Genomic DNA, 21511 nt, shown 5'->3' with positions numbered 1-21511 from the left:
GACATTAAGAAGTACAAAATGCCCAGCAGGATCTGTCCACCCCACCGCTGCATTCTGTAGTCATGGTAAACTGGGAGTTAAGCCAAAGGTCATGGCTATGTTTTGCTGATTAGCCACCTGCAATTTCTAACCTTCAGTCTCTGGCATTAACACTGGATTAATGATACAGAAACCCTTCACTTAACCTTGGGGCTTGTTTATAAGGCATTAGAGGAAGTGAGGAGAATTTTTCATTCACACTTTTAGAGGTAGAATTTAATGAATTTTATTGAAAGTGACAGTCTATAAGGTCTGGCTGGCACAAGGGTGATGGCAGGCTGCCCTTGTGCAGGCTTCCCACAAATAAATACAGTTCTGCATATGCACCTCAGACCAGACCAACAGCAGCATTACCCAATGGTGAAGTGCATTTTAGCCCAGGTCTCCCCTCAGCACAGACAAAATGTCTGTGTTACAACAATGTGTGCAAACCAGGGAATAGATTTCACCGCCCTATTCACAGTAACTGAGGTTCAGTTTCTGGAAAGGAAAGACAGTCCCTGTGCCAGATGTACTCTGTAGGAAACTCTGCAAATCAGGTTACTTACCTTAAGAGATGATTTTTACCACATGCAAAGTACTTTGGGAATTTCCTGTGCACAAGTAGGCAATAATTGAGTGACTGTAACCGAACTAATTTTGATTTATGAAGGGTCAGTATTCAACACACTGGTATTTACATCTTTTTGTCAGCCAAGCATGTGCAAAAATCCCCAGCCACATCCAGAAATGGGGTCAGTGTCTGGAGAAAATACAATCACAGTGGGATAGCTTAGGCACCAAGTGACCCTTTGGGGACACAGTGTGCTGTTTTTAAGCTGTCTGCAGAGCTCACTGGGCAGAGAAGGCTGTTGTGAAGTGACCTTCTCCCCTTCATTACCTCTCTGACTGCCTGAAATAAGGTAGGACACAGGAGACAGCATTTTCTCTACTCCCGCAGAGCTTGTCAGTCTCTGTGGTTTAACCCCCTTTAACAGCTGGAGTTTAAATTCACTGAATCAAAGCCTGTAGCAGACTTGGAGTCAAGAAGCATAGCCTCCATTGGCTCACTTACTTCTTTTTGAAAAACCAAGGCAAAGTCTCAGCATTCTGCCCTGATGTCAATGGGATCTGTGTAGCTTTCCAGTGTTATAGTCCCTTTGCTTGGTACTGGCAAATCTCCTGTCAGAAATAACCTGTTTACCCTTTATCTTCTCTCCTTCTTCCAGGAGAATTTGTGATCTCTCCCGTGGAGGGAGAGCTGCGAGTTCGGAAGGACGCTGAGCTGGATCGAGAGAACATTGCTTTCTATAACCTCACCATTTGTGCCAAAGACAGAGGGGTACCTCCTCTCAGCTCTACAGTGAGTCCTGTTAGCAGGCCTTGAGGCTGGGACATTGAGGCCTCACTTACATGTATTCTCACATTCCCAGCATTCTTAATACATGGGGTAGGGAAGTGGGAGGGGGAATGTAGAAAAGAGCCCTTGACCCCCCTCTCTCCAGTACCCCCTCCACCCTGTCCTTTCTATGTTTCCTATCACTTCATCCTCTCCCTTTCTTTTTCTTTCTGAAACCTGGACAAGTAGATTGGGGAGGTTCTGTCTCCTTTCCTCTGTCACCTGATAAAGCACATGTATTAGAATGGCATACAGGAGCACCATCAATGAACTAGGCCAGTGGTTTTCAACCTTTTATCATTTGTGGACCCCTAAAAAAATTTGAATGGAGGTAGACACCCCTTTGGACATTTTGAATGGAGGTGCAGGCCCCTTTAAATTGCAAGTGTGAGTATTCACATACTTTTGATTGATCTTAGTTATCTTTTGCTGACCACTTAGACATAGTCTGTGAACCCCCAGCAGTCTGTGGACCAGAGGTTGAAAACCATGGAGGTAGAGATCGCTGAGCCTCATGATGCAAAGCATGGCCATAGCTTTGTAATTCTGGCCTTGGTCCTGTCACTGCAGGGACACCTCCTACATCATAAGAAATGTCCCATGTCCTGTCCCACGTACAAAATGGCTTTACTGCATAAAACAGGAAAACTTGTTTATCCAAGGATGGGCTCAGTGTGAGGGCGGGGAATGGGCTACAGTTACAGAGCTGGGCTAACTTCTTGAAAACGCCATATTTGTGACAAGTCAAGTCAGGTAGGAAATTCCCTCTAGCTTGCTCCCTCTTTCTTTTGACTGGAGCAAAAGAGACTGGGGGCATCTGAACTCCAAGGGCTCTAGGCTTGGTGCTTGCACATAGGATGCCTGCCATGGATTTGGGAGTATCTGAAGCCCCAGGCTGAAGCGTCTGGGAGGTAGGATACTTGCCAGTGGTATCACCATCTAGCTTTGCTCAGTCAACAGAATTCAAAACTGAGTTGGCTGGTTTGGCTGAACACATGATATTTTAACAACAACAAAAAATAGGAAATTCCTGCCATCTGAGGCATTATGGAAGAAGGCACAGAGCTTGATTGTGGTATATGGAAGAAGGATGAGAACACACTCAGGGAATCCAGGAGTGATGGGATACATTGAACCATAGATAATGTTTGCCTTTGTATCCAAAATCCTCTTCTTCATCTTTCAGGTCATGGTGGGTGTGCGTGTTTTGGACATTAATGATAATGATCCAGTGCTCCTTAACCTGCCCATGAATATCACCGTCAGTGAGAACACACCTGTCTCCAACTTCATCACCCGCATCCTTGCCCGAGATGCTGACAGCGGAAGGAATTCTCTCTTGACCTACAATATAACAGCTGGCAACAGAGAAAATGCTTTTTACATTAATGGCACTGTACGTCTCCTGGCCTCATTATTTCTGTATACAGCAACATACATGAGCACATGCAGGTCTTTTAGTCTTATATGTAATGGTACAAATACAACCTCTGCAAAGACCTTCATTTGCTACATACAATGACAGCTATGATTTATACAGTGCGCACAGTGGTGCAAACAATAGCTGCATACATAATACACTGACTAGAGAAACACACCTCTCTAAGGCAGACCCCACCTGTTAAATGCATGTGCCCTCTGTAATGCTGTACCAGCAGTGCATTTAGGGGATAGTTCTGCCCAGCATAGATTTGAAATATTGCACCATAAGGGAAAGACAAAAAGCAACAAGTAGGACAGGCTGCACAGTAGGCCCCAGTCCTGTAGTATTGAGCATGACATACATTCACCAACTCATTCCAGCATAGTAGCAGCTGAACAGCCAGAGAGGAGACAAATGGGAGCTCTTGTACACTAGTCTCTCTGACATGTTTAAACCCCGCTTCCTTTTTACCTGGAACTCTTGTCAGGGGGAAAGGGACTTAACGGTGGGGGTCTACTACAGACCACCCAGCCAGGGAGAAAAGCTAGACCGGGAATTCTCAGGTCAGCTTACAGAGGCATTTAAGTCAAATGATGTAGTCATCATGGGTGACCTAAACTATCCAGACACTTGCTGGGAAGAGCAGTCAGCCAGGTCTGACCTCTCATGTAGGTTCCTAGCCATGTTACAGGACCTCCATCTAACCCAGGAGGTGCACAGTCCCACCAGGGGAAATGCCTTGTTAGACCTGGTCCTGGCCACAAGTGACGACCTGGTGAGGGGGCTGTGGGTGCTCGACCGCCTGGGCGATAAGCAATCATCGCCTATTGGAATTCACCATCCAGCGCAGGGTGGCAAAGGCCTGCAGCAAGGCAGCAGCCCTGGACTTCAGGATGGTGGATTTCATTGAGCTAAGGAGACTAGTCGAGGAGGCACTGAGGTTCTGGAGGGGAGGGGAGTTGGGAGTCCAAGAAGAGTGGTCGTTCCTGAAGGAGACAATCTTCCAAGCCCAAAGGGTGGCAATCCCAACATGGATCAAAGGGGGCAAGAGTGCTCAAAAGCCCCCATGGCTCACCAAAAGCATCCAGGAACATCTCAAAGCTAAGAAGAAGGGGCCATCATGAGGGAGGATTATACCTCCATTGCTCAGGATTGTACGGGGGCTGTTAGGAAGGACAAGGCAGAGATGGAACTGGAACTAGCAACCCAGATCAAGGATAACAAGAAATCCTTTTTTAAATACATGGGGGTAAAACGAAGGTTCTGAGTAACAAGGGGCCTCTGCAGGACATGCTTGGAAATCTGGTGGTCTCACCAGATGACAAAGCTGACCTATTTAACAATTTCTTTGCCTCCATTTTTCTGAGCAGGGACCAGGCACTCGTGGTGCTCTGACAAGGTGCCAGAGGACTGGAAAAGGGCCAATGTGGTCCCCATTTTCAAAAGGATGAAGGAGGACCCAGGAAATTATAGGTCTGTTAGTCTTACCTCGGTCCTGGGGAAGCAATTTGAGAAAATTATCCAGGTGCACATCTGCAAGGGGCAAGCAGGGGTATGTATGCTTAGGGGCAACTAACACGGGTTCATTAGAGGCAGGTCCTGTCAAACCAACCTGGTGGCCTTCTATGATCAGGTCACAAAATCCTTGGATGCAGGTGTCATGGTGAACGTAGTCTTTCTGGACTTTAGGAAGGCCTTCAACACTGTCTCTCACCCCATTCTTGTTAAAAAATTAGGAGATTGTGATGTTGATGCCTACACAGTAAGACGGGTCGCCAATTGGCTGGAGGGCCGCATCCAAAGAGTGGTGATGAACAGGTCATTTTCAACCTGGGGGGATGTGGGCAGTGGGGTCCCCAAGGGCTCGGTCCTCAGGCCCGCACTCTTCAACATCTTCATCAGCAACTTGGACAAGGGGGTGAAAAGTACCTTGTTCAAATGCGCAGATGACACTAAGATGTGGGCATGCTAGAAGGGAGGAATAGGGTGCAATTGGCTCTGGACAGGTTACAGGGGTGGACAGATGAGAATAGGATGGGATTCAATACTGACAAGTGCAAGGTACTGCACCTGGGGAGGAAGAGCCAGCAGCATACCTACAGGCTGGGGAACTCCCTTCTCATCAGTGCAGAGGCAGAAAAGGATCTTGGAGTCATTATAGACGCAGTCAGTAAGGCTAACCACAACTTGTCATGCATCCACAGTTGCATCATGAGCAGGTCCAAGGAGGTGATCCTCCCCCTCTATATGACATTGGTCAGGCCACAGCTGGAGTACTGCATCCAGTTCTGGGCGCCGCACTTCAGGAGGAATGTGGACAGCATCGAGAGGGTCCAGAGGAAAGCCACTAGCATGATCGGGGCAGCAGGGCTTGCTCTATGAGCGGAGGCTACAAGACCTGAACCTGTTCAGCCTCCACAAGAGAAGGCCGAGAGGGGATCTGGTGGCCATCTATAAACTGGCCAAGGTAGACCAGCAGGCAATGGGAGAGTCCCTGTTCCCCCAAGCACTACTGGGAGTAACTAGGAATAACGGCCATAAGCTGATGGAGAGTAGATTCAGGCTAGATATGAGGAAGCACTACTTCACAGTCAGGGCAGCTAGGATCTGGAACCAACTTCCAAGGGAAGTGGTGCTTGGTCCTGCCCTGGGGGTCTTCAAAAGGAGGTTAGATAGACACCTTGCCAGGGTCGTTTGACCACAGCATTCTTTCCTGCCATGGCAGGGGGTCAGACTTGATCTGCTCAGGTCCCTTCCGACCCTACCAACTATGAAACTCATCCTGTTACCAACTATGAAACGCGGCCTGACCAATGTCATATAGAGGGGGAGGATAACCTCCTTGGACCAGCTCATAAGCACGCTAGTAGGGAGGGAAAGACTGCAGCAAGATCTGGATAGGTTACAGGAGTGGGCTAACATAAACAGGATGCGTTTCAATACTGACAGGTGCAGGGTGCTGCACTTAGGCAGTAGAAACCAGCAGCACGCTTATAGAATGGGAAACTCCCTTCTAGAGAGCACAGAGGCAGAAAGAGATCTTGGAGTCATTATTGATTCCAAGATGAACACGGGCCAACAATGCGAGGTTACGGTTGGCAGGGCTAACCAGACCTTGTCGTGCATCCACAGGTGAGTCTCAGGTAGAGCCAGGGAGGTGATCCTCCCCCTCTATGCGATGCTGGTCAGGCCACAGCTGGAGTACTGTGTCCAGTTCTGTGCACCCCACTTCAGGAGGGATGTGGACAACATTGAAAGGGTCCAGAGGAGGGCCACCCGCATGATCGGGGGACAACAGGGCATTGAAAGACTGCGGGACCTAAACCTGTTCAGCCTCCACAACAGAAGGCTGAGGGGGGACCTGGTGACTGTCTATAAACTCACTAGGGGGGGACCAGAAGGGTTTGGGGGAGACACAGTTTCCCGTAGCGTCCCCTGGCATGACAAAGAACAATGGACACAAATTATTGGAGAGTAGGTTTAGATTAGACATCCGCAAGAACTACTTCACAGTTAGGGCGGCTAGGAGCTGGAACCAACTTCCTAGGGAAGTGGTGCTGGCTCCTACCCTGGGGGTCTTTAAGAGGAGGCTTGATGCCTACCTGGCTGGACTCATTTGAGTCCAGTTTTTTCTCCCGCTCAGGTGGCGGGTCGGACTTGAAGATCTACAAGGTCGCTTCCGACCCTACTTCTATGATTCTATGAAAGTATGAAAGCCAGGAAGTTGATAAGCAATGATTTGAAGTTAACTGATATCGTAGGCAGGGAACTGTAAATACTATCCATTGATATGCACACCAGCAAGAGAAACTGATGCTCCATACTATTCACTGCACACAATATTGCCTATTTTAAGCACCAACAAAGTTCGGATTATATGCACAACTGTGGACGGCATGTGAGTCTCAGAGACTGTTCAAGTGGCCTGACAGCGTGGCCTATGCAGAACACACGTGGAACTCCACACCGTCTGGATCCATCACCCAGAGTGGATCTGAGCTGTGTGGCCTTGGAATAATGGTGGGTGGAGGGATCTTAGCTGCATCTTCATGTTATTTTTTCTTTCCTTTTTCCTCACCAGACGGGCATAATTTATGTAAATCGCCCCTTGGACAGAGAGCGGGTGGCTGAGTACAGGCTGACCATAACCGTAAAGGACAACCCTGAGAACCCACGCAATGCCAGGCGGGTAATTACAGACAGCACTGGGATTTTCCATAAAAACAGTTGGGGAAAAGCTGCTTGTACTGGCAGAGAGAGGGTGGAATTTCATAGAAAATATTTAATCTGGCAGTCTACGCTCCAACACACCTAGCCCCAGTTAATTTTTGGAATTCACATACACGATGCAAACCCAACTATCTTCCTTTCTCTTTTCAGTCTGAATCAGAAAAATCCAAACTAGCCATGTTTAAAGCAAGTTAGAATTTTCTTAAAATGTCTTACTCCGAGCCTTAATTCCTATAATGATTACACAGCAACCACTCCATGTTATCTGGCTTTTCAGAAATACATGGAGATGCATCAGAATGAAAGCACAGTCTGTTCCAATACTGGAGAAAGAAGTAGTTGTGGTTTTACTAGAAAAAAGAATGCAACCCCTCAGTGTTGTGAATTCTTATATATCATTTTTTAATATGGTGGAGACAATTTGTGTGTGATGATGTAGTCTTCAATCCTTGATTGTTTGCTGTAATGCATATAGATAATGATTGAAACACTTTGTAATTTCACCATATCCCTTTAAGGGCACAGTGTCTGTGACCATCCACATGTTGGAATATGTTGGTATGCGAGTGTATTGGAATTTTTCTTCATTACAGATTTTTTTTGCCAACTTACCAGTGCCACCTCCCCAGAAGACATTGACAAAAGCCCTCTTCTGTCAGTATAACTGGACTCACACCAGGGATTTTACTGGCATAACTGTTGACTGGGGGGAGTGATTTTTTTCATGCCCCTAGCTGACCTAGCAAAAGGCAACATTACCACATCCTTGTAATGGAGGTACACTATTGAGAGCTATAACATGGTGACAGTATTACAATTAGACCCCAAAGGCTGAAATCCAGAAGGCATTGAATAGTACTTTAGCATGTGGGCCAGCCATGTGCTGCCACAGAACTGCATTACTAGAATGATACTGGAATATCTGAAATATCTCTGTCCCAATGACACAGGCATCGTATGGAGATTAGAAATGAAGTCCAGCCAGCAGGATGAGTATTGCACATGTGGCATATTCTGATAATACAGTTCCATGGTTGCACCAGGCTCAGATTCTCCATGGTGCTGAACTGGATAAGGCAGCATGCAGAAGGCACTGATATGGAATGTAAATTGAAGAAAGGGATTTGCAATCATGGCTCTTTTTCCATATTTTGTTCACACGCATTTAGGATTTTGACCTGCTGGTGATTTCAATAGCAGATGAAAATGATAACCGGCCACTTTTCACTCAGAGTTCTTACCAGGCAGAGGTGATGGAGAACTCCCCAGCAGGTGGGTCTGTTCTTCCTTTACTGCACACTTCTAGGTTGGTGGGTGTTCTTTGATAACCAGTCTGCCCCAGTCACCTCCAGCTAAGTGAAGGGAAGACCGCTGAGAATTCTTCAGCCTCCACTGTCATATATAATGTCAATCCAGGTAGTTAAATGTTGATGATGTCATTGAGTAGTGAAATATATTTGGTTAATCAGAAGGGTTACTGATGTGCAAGTGGGTGTTATTACATCTCTCAGTATATAGGTATGGAGACAAGGCTGGGGTAGTTTAGTAAAATTTAGGATGTTGTTACTTTTGTAATTCCTGAAAGTGGGTATTTTCCCCACCAAAGTAATGTCTTTGTCATCTACTTTCCCAGAAGAAAACTATCCTTTTTGGACATTATGCATCTATGTGGGATTGCTATCCACACAGAACGTTAATCACCTCCATGAAGCCAGCAGTTCTCCAGTGCAAAACTACTGAACTGGAGCCAACTGCTTTGTGATAACTGAATTACCAGAAGCTCTTCTGCCATATGAAATATGGCAACATTGGGTGGCAGTTATTGTTCTGGAGTAAATGAGAGCTGGGTCTGCTACAGAGCAGGACAAGGCAAGCAGCCAAATGCTTTGTCCAGGGAATAAAGGAGCTGAAAAAGTCACCCATTTTGGTGAAATTTTCTCTGCTCTCAGACAACGGTTGTATAAAAAGTCTGGACACCGTAGGTTCTTCCAGATAACTACTCAGTTCAAGCCCCTAATAGCCAGGAATGTTTCTCTTTTTCCAGACCTTTAAAATAAATGCTGTCACTTGAAGAGCCCAGGTATCATTTTTTGGTTTGGAGCCTGAATTCCTTAAAAGGCTCTTGGATACAGGTGGCACCTTATCTGATCTGACTTGAGCACTTCCATAAACACTGGGTTTGGTGCATGCATGTGTGTGTGCATGCGCGCACACACACACACACACACACACACGATGTATAGCTAAGCAGGAGTTATCTGCAGAGCATGCTGGGAAGTAACTTTCATGTCACTGTGACTAGTTGAAAACATCTGATGGATTTGTTTGTTTTCTTAGCAGGGCTTTACGGCTTCTACAAATGAGCTTCTTGATTCAGTCTGCCAAGGCTGCAACAGCCATTCCTTCATTGTCTCATGAGGCCTCCCTCTATGTGCCACATTCATTCATTTCTGTTGGTCATGAGTCACTGGGGTGTGAAGGGGGGTTGAAGGTGAGGAGGAGGAGGTCTGCATAGAGTTCTTGCCAGTAGTCATTAACACCTTTTGTTTGATTCAGGAACTCCCATCACGGTGCTCAATGGGCCAATTCTGGCTCTGGACAATGATGAGGGCATCAATGCTGTGGTGACCTACCAGCTCCTGGGACTGACAGAGGATCTTTTTGTTATCAACAACAGAACAGGTATGCTGGGTGCACACACCACCATTACTTGGCTCCTGTCTGTCTCTGGTGTAGAGCTGCTGGGTAGTTTTGTTGGTTCCAAGGCATCGATTGTAGGTGCTGTTTAACATTATCCTTGCCTCACATCCATGCCAATTACTGAGTAAAGAGCATTAATGTTAGGGCTGTTGTCCTATTTGTTGACACTGTATATTTGCCTTCATTCCAGAAGATGGAAGATTTGGGTACAGTTTTCTGTGCTTTTCCATTCTGCTAATGGGAAACACATACTGCAGGGATGTACTCTGGGCACCATTTGAAAGCTGTCCAAGTGCACTTAAATCCACCCTTTCTCAAAACATCATCTTGTATTTTCCTGGCTGACTTTTATATCCTCCAGGTATCATTTTGGTGAAGCCAGGCAGAGTGATTGACCGTGAAGCCTTTTTGAACCCAAGCCTGGAGCTCATGCTGGTGGCATCAGATATTGGGAAGCTAAACAGTACAGCTAGGCTTATTGTGACCATCCTGGATGATAATGACAACAGACCGATTTTTAACCCGGCAGTGATGACTGTGCGACTGAAGGAAAACAGCCCCCCAGGTCAGATGGATTCCAGAATGTGAGGGGGAGATGGGGCAGAGAGGGAGACAGGGACTGGACTGGAAACCAGCCATGGGCTAGGAAGAACTGTTTCTTTGTATCTCATTCTGCTACTCCTCTCTTTCCCATATTTTTGATAATTTCAACCTGTGAGGGAATGGAAATTTGCCTAAGGGAGCGCATGGGGAGCTGGGGGTTTCTTTTGAAGATTCCCCAATAATGCCAAGACAGTTTTTGGATGGGGGGGAAGAAATCACTGGATGAAAATCTAAAATTCCAAGAAGAAGCTGAGCTACCAGAGTACCGGTCAACTCCAGTCCCATTATAGAGTAGCTTTTTTTCCATGCAATAAGTGTATAATATTTGTGTTGTGCATGATCTGATTTATACATCCAGAATCAAGACTGCTGATATCACTGTTGACATGATAGCATCATGCAAAATGGGGCAATTGATGTTACTTTCCTCATTGCTGAAAATTGATATCCTTTCGTTATGTGGTTAACATGTAGTGAATGTACACATTCATCAGTGCATACATAAGACATACAAATTTTACAGATCAGTTTGATACTGTGTCTTATGAATGCAACTGTATTACACAGTTTTCGCTGACCATTACATGCTAGAGCCTGAAGGGGAGTTTACCTATTAGTTTTAATCAAGTTTTCTTGTTTTTCTCTTGTTCAAATTACACCAGCAAGTGGTGATTTTTCCCTTTCCATTTTATTCTGATACCTGGTAAATGAGTTAGAAGTCAATGGTTTTATTTTATCAGGGCCTTTGGTTCTTTTCTTGGCTGCCTCCAATGCATTTAGTTTGTATGTTTGGTGCTCCTCATGGTTAAGGGTGATAGCTTGACAGTGTTGGCACTGGATTTATGACCTAGATACCTTGTTCTTGGTCCATCCAAATCCTCAGACTGACCGTGACCTCTCCAATCGATAATAGGCAATTTTTTATTGATACACAGTGATAGCAGTTAAGAATAATGCAAACAGTTCTATATCTACCAGTCCTAAGGCTGTCACAGAGGGAAGGTAAATCTGGCCAGTACACAAGCTTTACCCTGAGGTTCTCTCTTGAGTATCAGATGTCAGCAACCTTGAGATCGAAGGCCGAGGCCCATCCCCACCCTCAGTGGCGTGGGTGAGATGGGCTGGTAGTGTGCCCTCTGTCCATGGTGGCCTTGGGTTTTCTCTCCTTTTGTATTCTTTCTCCCCTCTGATGACTCTTCACTCCCAGGCATCATTGATTGATTTCCTTGTGGTCGTCATACTATCCACATTCTGTCCTGTCAGCATATTGCTTTGTTCCAACAAACCCATCACATGCACACATCTTAATTTGGTTATTTGCCAGCCTCCTGATTTGATCAGTCCACCAAAGCCAGAAATCCCAAGGGTCTGCAGTTGGGTACTGTTACCTAATGCCACCTTATCTCATGCTATGGAACAGTGCAGTACATGTCTTCGATTTCCCAGCTTGTGTGTCTGCTGACTTCAGACACAGTGGGCCTTGAAGGAAACTGTCACAAATAGGCTTTTAGAAACCAGTTAACCCTTGCCATTCCCCTGGACCATTGTTCTAATGCAGTAGTATTGCCTGTAACCTAGTCACGTTCCCCTCCTCTCCCCCATCCCTCTATTGTTAGTCCCTCACTTGGGTGCTTTGTATTTCCATATCACCTTTGTCATCTTTTCTTCTGGATTCCCAATCCTAAACATCTACTAATAAAAGTCAGTGTGCTTTACCTACAAGCCAGTTCCCAAAAGCAAACCTCTAAATATCATTTTCCAGTAAGAGGAGGAAATTTGTCTACCTGGCTCAGTGTTACACAGCTAGTTTGAAGTTCCACAGTTCTATATGTAGTGTGCAGTGCTGGCACTTTCAGGAACAGGAGGCTGCACTAGATAAACCGCTGGATTGCTGCAATACAGCAGTTATTTGGCTGGGATAACCAGCTGAATGCAAAGGAGTCTAATACCAGAGTTTGGGTCCCTTCCTTCTCCTTCTCCACCCCCCCCCCAGGTTTTTCTGTCCTCCAGGTAACAGCTACAGATGCCGACAGTGGCCTCAACCAACAGCTGAGCTATCGGATCGAGAGTGGAGCTCAGGACAAGTTTCTGATCAATGTTGACACTGGAGTGATCCAGGTGGCCAACATCACCATAGACAGGGAAGAGAAGGACACCTACCGACTGACTTTGGTGGCTGTGGATCGAGGCACACCCCCTCTCTCTGGCACAGCTACTGTCAACATCCTCATTGATGATGTCAATGATTGTCGGCCAGAGTTCATCAACCCAATCCAGACAGTCAGTGTGCTGGAGTCAATAGAGCCTGGCACCATCATTGCTGAGGTCACGGCAATAGACAGAGACCTCAACCCCCGGCTGGAATATTACCTCATTGAAATTCTGGCTAAGGATGACACCAATGCTCTAGTGCTGGACCAGCAGGGAGCATTTGCTGTGGACTTTAGAACAGGTACAAGAACAGGAGGAACTCTGTGAATGCCTGTGCCTCTCTTTTCCCTGTTCTACTTCTTTCAGTTCCAGTATACTCTCTGTCTCTGTCTCTCTCTCTCCTTCCCTGGTTCTATATCTTTCCTTTTCTCTTTTGCTTTTGCCACCCTTTCTGGCAGTTACGCCTTTCTTCTCTTTTTGTTTACCTTGTAGTCTCTCCTTGCCCACACTTTGACAGTGCCTTGCTGCTAACTAACTAACTATTTTTTCTTTCCTTATGGCTGTCAGCCCGGAAGGTTTGCTGTCTCTGTTTCTGTGCAACTTTCAGCCAGTCCTTTCTCTGCTCCATTGATCATCTCTTTTCCATCTCACCCATAACCATGATCACTGTCATTGCTGCTTGGGTGCTCAGCTCTGTCTCTCTGTGAGGGAGCAGCCCTGACACATGCCATTTGGCTGTTGTTTAGCCTTTGCAGACTGAATGCAGACATCCCCTCAGCAGAACTTTGCTGGTGGGGAACGGGAGGGGGAGGCCTTCTAGGGTAAGTCATCTCTTGTTCAGTGGGTTTTCATATGCGGAGAAAGGATAATTAAGAATCCCATCATGCCCTGTGACTTCATTCCCAGATTCCACATGTCTTGGCTCCTTGTGAGATCTGTGCTATGAAAACACAAGATTGATGTAGCTCATGTACTTTGGAAGAATAAAGCTGACCCATAGGAAACAGGCTCAAGAGTCATGGAAGTCTAATGAAATAAGGGCCAGATCCTCAGCCAGCAAGAGTGAGGATAACTCTGGTAACTCTACTGGAGCTACACAAATTACATTCACAAATAATCAGGACACAAATGTTCAAAATTCACCCCTGCCCAAACAATTCAATTCACACAATTGCTGAAGCAATCTGATGTCCATGCAGCTGCATGCAGAGAAAGTGCAGAGGCTTGAGGGCAGCAAGTGACCCCATATTTTTGCCTTTGTTCCCCCCCCCCGCCTTTTTTTTTGCCTAAATAGTTTAAGAAAAGATAGGAGTCCATGCAGACATAGAGGGGGCTATGGGTAACAGGTTTTCCAAGGCCTGGTACACAATATCTCCCCCTGCATGGGGAAGTTAGGCAAGTTCTCTCTAGATTTATAATCTCTCTATGTGATATTTTTTTCTCTTCTTCTGCTTTACAGGAGCTGTGAAGGTTAACTCTGCTCTAAACAGGGAGCTGGTGGCTACTTATGAAGTCACCATATCTGTCCATGATAATGCCAGTGACTTAACTGACCGCTCAGTCAGTGTGCCAAACGGTAAGAGAATGTCTGCTTCAGAGCAAGCCAACCCAGCTTGCATTCCAGGGTGATAATTCAGGGTTGGGGGCAAACTGGTGAGTACCCTGGCCTTTTCTGGCTCAAGATCTGGTTTCCAGGACTCATCATGAGGTCCTATGTAAAGGAAGTAGTATGTTCTCAGGCAAAGCTCCTCTGGTGCACGTAGTTCTCCCCTGTTGTTTTTTCATCCTGTTTCTTTCATCTTCGCTCCACCCACTGGGTATCACCCTCCAACTCTGCCTCCCATGCCCTCTCTCTCAAACAGCAAAGCTAACAGTGAATGTCCTAGACGTCAATGACAATACACCCCGATTTCGTCCTTTTGGGACCACCTATTTTACTGAGAGGATCCTGGAAGGGGCCACACCAGGGACTACCTTGATTTCTGTGTCAGCAGTGGATCCAGACAAAGGTCCCAATGGACAGATCACCTATGAGCTGCTGAACCTTTCACCAGAGGGGTATGCTCAGCTTGAAGATCCCTCAGCAGGTAGGCAGGAGACTTGCATGTCCCTCTTCTCATGCCTGTGTTCCTAACTCCCATCGCTGAGATCGTGGTAAGAGGGGTAGATCCAGGGGCTGAAGTGAGGCACAGTTTGTTAGCAACCTATGAACAGCCTGAGTCAGAGAGGGTCAGAACCACAGCCACCCTTATGTTTAATGGCACCTTGGGTCACATGTTGAAAGGTTTAGTCAGAATATTACATGCTTAGCCATATCAAGTCATTGAGGGCATGTCAGGGGTGGTCAAAACAATCTCCTCATCATTCAGAATGAATAAGCAGAACACTTACACCACTCCCAAGTACCAGGCTTATGCTAAGCAGCTTAAACCAACATTATATTCAGAGGGTTTATATCAGACTTGTTGAGGCTTGTCCCAGTGGATGCATCTTTGATCCTCAGCCTTGAACCGTCTCAAGCAGTAGAACCCATTCAACAGTTTTTTTCTTTATTTCTCGTATAGGAAGAACTCTGGGTGTGGTCTCTCTCTCATTTCTGGCAATCTAAGGGACACTGTAGACAGGAGGTCACAGTCAATGATGTGTGTCCTGTGTTGTGAGAATCATCAGATTCAAGTGTTTCTCATTTGCAATTCTGCTGTCTTCTAGGGAAGGTTGTTGCAAGCAGGACAGTGGACTATGAGGAAGTGCAATGGCTGAACTTCACTGTCCGAGCCTCAGACAATGGTTCTCCTCGGAGGTCATCTGAGATCCCTGTATATCTCCAGATTGTGGATATCAATGACAATAATCCTATCTTCAGCCAGCCATCTTACCAGGTGAGTTTAGTGATAAGAATGCATGTATATTGTGAGAAGACATCAGAGGAAGAGACAGGCCTATACTTGGCCCCTGTTGCAGAATGCATATTAGCAGGGCACATTGGTTCCTCTATCAATCAGTATTCAAAGGGCTTCAAATAACTGTCTCATTGGTCAAAATGTTGTGTGGGGTATTATGTGCACAAGCTACAATCTTATGAGAGCTATATAATGAGGAGAACAAAATGCTTCCATAAAATTAGGGGCAAAGCTTTTGACCTGACATTTCTTAAAGGGTCTTATCTTAAATGAAAATCTGGCCATGAATATTTTACCAAGATGTGGATTAAATAAATGTTAACTGCTAAAAGGTAAGCAGAAAAATATTTAATACTGTGGATATCTATTTTGTCATCCTTAGTTTCCAGACCTAATACTCTGATGAGTACATACACCATTTCATGTTAGGACAGCTATTTCAGTTTGTTATCTTTAGCCCATAGACAACTTGTAAGGGGGGCATGTGCCCCACCTGAGATTGGCTGACTCCATTGCCGGCTTCTGCAGGTGGTTGTCACTCGCCACCCACCCCACCTTGCTGCCGATGCCGCAGCCGGCATCTGCGGGCTGTCCCTGCTTGCTGCTCACCACCCCTTTTCCCTTGCTGCTGCTGGTGTCTGTGCATTTGCCACTCACCACTTGCCGCCACCAGCATCTGTGGGCGGTCCCTGCTCACCACCCTCCCACAATGCCACCGCCGGCAGCTGCAGGTGGTCCCCACTTGCCACTCCCCACCACCGTCATCTGTGGGCAGTCCCTGCTCATCACCCCCTTCAATGCCAGCATCTGCAGGTGGTCTCTACTTGTTGGTGACACTGGCACCTACAAATGGTACCCCCCCCATGTCTCAGAAGGCACCAGTTGTTCATGTGTCAGCCTTAGGATAAATGAGTGCTGTACTGAATCCAATTTGAGAAGTTTTTCTCCATCCTGAAGGGTTCACTGTTTACAGGATTTTGAAGGGTTTGGGGAGGTTGGTTTCATTTGGCTTGGCTTGGCTTGGCTTGGCTTGGCTTGGCAGTATTTTGTTGCTGTTGTTATTGTTTATAAAATCTTAAATTTTGAAGAATCTGTTGATTAAAGTATGGAGAGAGTTTAACATCTCACTCCATACCTCAGACCAACAGTCCCCCATATAAAATGAGCAGAGACCACTCCTTCCCAGTACTAATTTGTCTTCCAAATGTGGCTGGTCTGAATATTTTGTTGGTCTTACTGCTGACTCAAACTATCACCTACTTTTTGGACTTTTCTCTCCTTTCCACACCTGCAGAAAGCTGTCTTTGAAGATGTCCCATTGGGCACAGTTATCCTTAGGGTTAAAGCCACTGATGCTGACTCCGGGCGCTTTGCCCTCATTGAGTACAGCCTGGGAGATGGAGAGGGCAAATTTGGAATAAATCCCAATACGGTAAGAGACAAACTGAGGCTGGAGCAGCACTGCAAATACATGAAGGTTGTGGGAACAGGAGTGACCAGCCTCTTGCCCACCTTAACTTGGGAGTGGCCTGCTGCCAAAAGAATGCCCTCCAGGGTCCAAACCTGATAATGTTTCACATGAGAAATTTGGGGTGTAGAGGACCCATGAAATCTTCCTTTTCCCTTTTCAAGTCAAGCCTCAAGAAGGGGAGTCTCCCCTTCCTTACTATGATCCTCTTATTTCTGTTACACTAATTGTTTGATCTAAATGAGTATTGCTCAAGGTCAGCAATCACATTCACTATGGAAATAGCCTGCAGACAGCCAAAAACTTCCTGAAAGTCTCTGGATATTTCAGGGTGATATCTACATCCTGTCAACCCTCGATCGAGAAAAGAAGGATCACTATACGCTGACTGCTGTAGCCAAGGACAACCCTGGGGACATTCCTAGTAACCGTCGAGAGAATTCTGTTCAGGTGCCAAACCACAGTTCCGGGCTGGGGAGTGGGCTGGGTGGAGGGGGAGGTTAAGACATAACTTCATACCCTCTGTTTTTACTTCATAGGTTTGCATGCCTTCTTGTTGCAGGAGACAGGCATTTGTATTCCTCAGAGTGTAAGAAGAGTTAGCAAGAGAATGATAAAGTCAGTAAGAGAGGCTATGTGAGGTCAAGAAAGAAGGGGCAGAAAAAGAACTCAGAAAGAGAAAATGAGAGCAAGAAAATAAGGGAAATATCGGAGAAACCCAAGGGAGAAAGAAGTGTGCATGAAGTAGTGTAAAAGAGGGAAAGCCCACAAGAAAGTTGTGGAAGTCCAAGATGATATTCCCTGAGACCAAGTTAATTGGTATTGCATACCAGAAAGGGAGAATGTGGCATTTGAAAAAAGTTACAATGTAGTTCCCAGACAAACCCTATTAATTCAGCTATGATAAATGACTGTATCGTATGCCCTCTATGACAGTGTCACTTTTCAAGTTACTGCAACATGTATTTTAAAACCCCCCAGAAACTCCAGTAACTTCTGAGCATATGTGATTAAGAGGAAAAAGGCCTATAGAGTTTATATGTTGCTATATAGTGTGGTCAACTGTCCCTTTCTGTTGATTGCTTCTGGTATAAATCATGCTCACATGGGGCTTCTCTAGGTGGAATTTTCCATTTTGTTGTACTGACAGCGCCTTATGTTGTTTTCTGGGTTCCTTGATGTCAGCCTCATGTTTGCTGACTTATATCCCCATCTCCTGCTTTGGCCCTCCATGATAGACAAGAAGTAGGATTTGTTTGTAATGAATTGAAAAAAAGATTATTTTTGAGTTCAATGGGCACAGGCAGACTCTTATTTCTCTTCAGTCCTCTAGCTCCCAGATACATTCCCCAATACACACCCTGAGCTCCCCAGCCTGTCACCACATAGGCACTTCTTAATTCCTGATCTGTCTTAACCCAGTCATGGAAGGGACATGGTGCAATTTTTGGAAGTCAAGCATTAGCAGCTCCATTATGGTAGTGGACCAAATTGTTTTACAGGGTCATTTCAGCCATATCATTTCCCAGCCCCCAAGGGGTCATCTCTGCATTTAGTGATATGCCTAGTTTGCTTTCGTTCAAGGTGCTGATTACAGTTCTCGACATCAATGACTTCAGGCCCCAGTTCTCTAAGAGCCAATTCAGCACCAGCGTGTATGAAAATGAGCCAGCAGGGACATCTGTGATCACAATGACAGCCATGGACCTTGATGAGGGTGACAATGGAGTGGTAACCTACAGCATCGAGGGGCCTGGAGTGGGTAGGCAGCCATGGTACCTAATCCAGACATTCAGGGAATGCTAGAGGCATGGGGAATATCTCTGGAGTGACTGGGAAAACATAGGAACACTGAGATGAAATCTGAGGACTATATAAAGACCAAGTCACTTTTTTTCATTTCACATCATAATAGATTGTCCACATGAACACATAGGCATGTGCACAAACACACGTGCATACAGAGTAAATGCACATTTTTAATTCTACACCATAGCACTTTCTGCTATCTTCAAGGTCCTACATTTCAGGCTTGCAGACTTTTCTCCCTGATGCTCAGTCTCTGTTTCTCTCTTGTTCACCACACCCAAAGCTGCCACTTCCCAGGCTTCCTAGTTACATAAATATAAGCTATGTCCTGGAGAAGGTCACTGCATTCTGCTCACACAAATAAAAGCCAGGAAAGCCTGGAGACAGAGAGGGAGGTGAGGCACTTTCTGAGGTGGATAGTGGCAAAGCACAAATTCCAAAGCATTCATTCACACAAAGAGTTGGTAGGCATGAGGCCAAAGCCAGCAAACATGGCTTAAAATGGAGCAAAAGTCCACTTCTCTCAAACCTGGGAGCTCACTCCAAATTCAGCCCACCATCAAAGAGACTGAAAGCTTTCATTCTTTTGCCACAGTTAGACACAGCCTTGTGCAGCTTGAAAGAATTCCCTGGAGTTCTGGTATTCCACTGGCCCTTCTGAGCATATGGCCTGGTAATACAGGACCTGGTCATTCCTGGCCCAAGATCTGAAAGGGATTCAAATTTAGTGTCTTGATATGATGGTGGGGATGCAGCCAATCATTGCCAAGTAGTGAATTATTGTGTGCTCAACCAACTATCAGAATCTGGCTCTGTGCCCTTCCCCTAACCTGGCTTCTGACTCATACCATAGAATAATTTATGAAAATCTATTGCTTAGTGACCAAAGTGAGGGATGTGTCTGTTCTGTTCCCAGAGGCTTTCAAGATCGGTAAGGACTCTGGGCTCATCACAACCTGCAGACGCCTGCAGTCTTACGAGAGGTTCAACCTGACGGTGGTGGCCACAGACAAAGGCAAGCCCCCTCTCTGGGGGACCACCATGCTCCAAGTGGAAGTCATTGACATTAATGATAACCGGCCGGTGTTTGTCCGGCCACCCAATGGCACCATCCTGCATATTAAAGAGGTAAATCCTGGGCAGAATGCCACCTACTAACACGGTACAACTGCCCAGCTGTCTGGACTGATGAGACCAACCCTTGTGTTGTTGGGCAGAGGATCTTGTACCAGAAAAGGGAATTAATTGTGACACCTCTGGCTTGGACAGTGGTGTCACATCAGAGGCCAGGTTTCCAAAAAGAAGTCCAGAAGTTACTCATGGCCTTGGTTTGACTGACATTCTGATCAGGCATCTTACTTTCTGGTCTGGCTAGTATAGACACAGAATGGGCAACAAGAGGGGAAGGGGGTCCCCCTACCCTTCTCCAGAATAACCCCCACAGGCTAATCACCATACAGCATACATGGGTTATACAGATGTTCTCCACAGTTCTAGTTAGTCAGATCCTGGCTGTGATTATGCCGGTGGTGTCTCTGGTAGGGATGTTAGAAAGTCATTGTTTTGCAAAGTAGGTAGACGAATGAACAGGGAGCCAGCGTGCCATTCCCTACTCAGGCTGTAAGACACTGCTCTGGGGGTGGCCCCCTGCCAAAGCATCCATTCCTCATTACCTAACCCCTCACCACACACTCCCAGTCAGGCATTCTCCTTCACCGTAACCAGAGGGGCTGTCAGGAGTGAGATATTTCCTCCTCCCACTCAAGAGATTCCACTGTTTGGGACCAACATTTGCTTTTGGACTAAATGAAGAGCACAACCTTTTCCTAAGACTGATTTCCTCCTTTCTCTAAATACCTTTTCTGGAAATAATGGGAAAGGTATTTCATTAGCCCAATGAGAACAGGGCCTCCTAAAGGGGTTAAAGCAAAAAGACAAACAAATTAGGAGCATCATTTGCAATTGCTACTCTACAGTGGAAATGTGGACAAGTGTCACTGGTTAGGTTTAAGCCAATACTAGTTTCTGGATCATGTTTTAACATTCAATTTCTACATTAGCTACAACTTTCTTGAACTGTTTGTGGATGTTACAAGGAGCTTACAAGTCTCCTATGAAGAACTTCCCTGCAGGAAGGGAAGAAGTGTGTGTGTACTTGTGTACATTATTTAGGTCTTCAGAGTTTGGGGGTTCAATGATTTAGAGGTTTGTGTTTCCCCTAGGCATGCACATAGCTCTATCCTCAAAATCCCTGCCCTGATGTTTTCTTTGTGGATGACAGGAAATACCTCTGCGGTCCAATGTGTATGAAGTCTATGCCACAGATAAGGATGAGGGTCTCCATGGAGCTGTACTGTACAATCTACTAAAAACAGGAGCAGGGAATAAAGACTGGGAGTATTTCACCATTGACCCCGCCAGTGGACTCATCCAGACAGCAAAGAGGCTAGACCGAGAGACACAAGCCATCTATAATGTAAGTCTAAAAAAGGAAAAGAGATGGTGACGTGGGGTTAGTGCATGTGACTGTTTGTCTGGGACTGCAAGGGAGGTTGTCCGTCCCTGTCAGCTCTGGCATTGTGACATCTTGGTTGAAAAGCCCAGGTCTAGAACCACAGGCCACAGTGATGTTGGTGGTGACAGGACTAGAATAGCTCAGGGAATTAGCAGATGAAGATCAAAACATCTTCACAGAGCGGAGTATACAAGCTCTGCCTCATGTTTCATTCCACTGTGTTTGGCACCATCTCTGTCCATCTCCTGTATCCAAGGTTAAGACTTTACACATGAGTAATAAAAATAAATAGGAG

At 45.9% G+C, this 21511-nt stretch overlaps 1 protein-coding gene across 1 annotated transcript in view; it reads left to right on the top strand.

Annotated features, from left to right (window-relative positions):
• CDH23 (cadherin related 23) overlaps positions 1 to 21511 on the top strand; it is a 408502-nt gene that overhangs the window by 370820 nt on the left and 16171 nt on the right. Inside the window, exons 35-49 of the mRNA XM_090058715.1 lie at positions 1248 to 1381; positions 2604 to 2813; positions 6922 to 7029; positions 8240 to 8342; positions 9627 to 9752; positions 10132 to 10335; positions 12367 to 12825; positions 13984 to 14100; positions 14387 to 14611; positions 15234 to 15403; positions 16719 to 16856; positions 17223 to 17342; positions 18477 to 18654; positions 19618 to 19829; positions 20983 to 21177. Coding sequence (XP_089914841.1) covers positions 1248 to 1381; positions 2604 to 2813; positions 6922 to 7029; positions 8240 to 8342; positions 9627 to 9752; positions 10132 to 10335; positions 12367 to 12825; positions 13984 to 14100; positions 14387 to 14611; positions 15234 to 15403; positions 16719 to 16856; positions 17223 to 17342; positions 18477 to 18654; positions 19618 to 19829; positions 20983 to 21177 — 2699 coding nt within the window. The remainder of the gene's footprint in view (positions 1 to 1247; positions 1382 to 2603; positions 2814 to 6921; positions 7030 to 8239; positions 8343 to 9626; positions 9753 to 10131; positions 10336 to 12366; positions 12826 to 13983; positions 14101 to 14386; positions 14612 to 15233; positions 15404 to 16718; positions 16857 to 17222; positions 17343 to 18476; positions 18655 to 19617; positions 19830 to 20982; positions 21178 to 21511) is intronic.

Source organism: Crocodylus siamensis, chromosome 7, assembly GCF_052110815.1.
Source record: "Crocodylus siamensis isolate JL-2025a chromosome 7, ASM5211081v1, whole genome shotgun sequence".
NCBI classification, from domain to species: domain Eukaryota; kingdom Metazoa; phylum Chordata; order Crocodylia; family Crocodylidae; genus Crocodylus; species Crocodylus siamensis.
The sequence above is the reverse complement of the archived record's forward strand: the minus strand, read 5'-3'. Positions and strand labels throughout refer to the sequence as shown.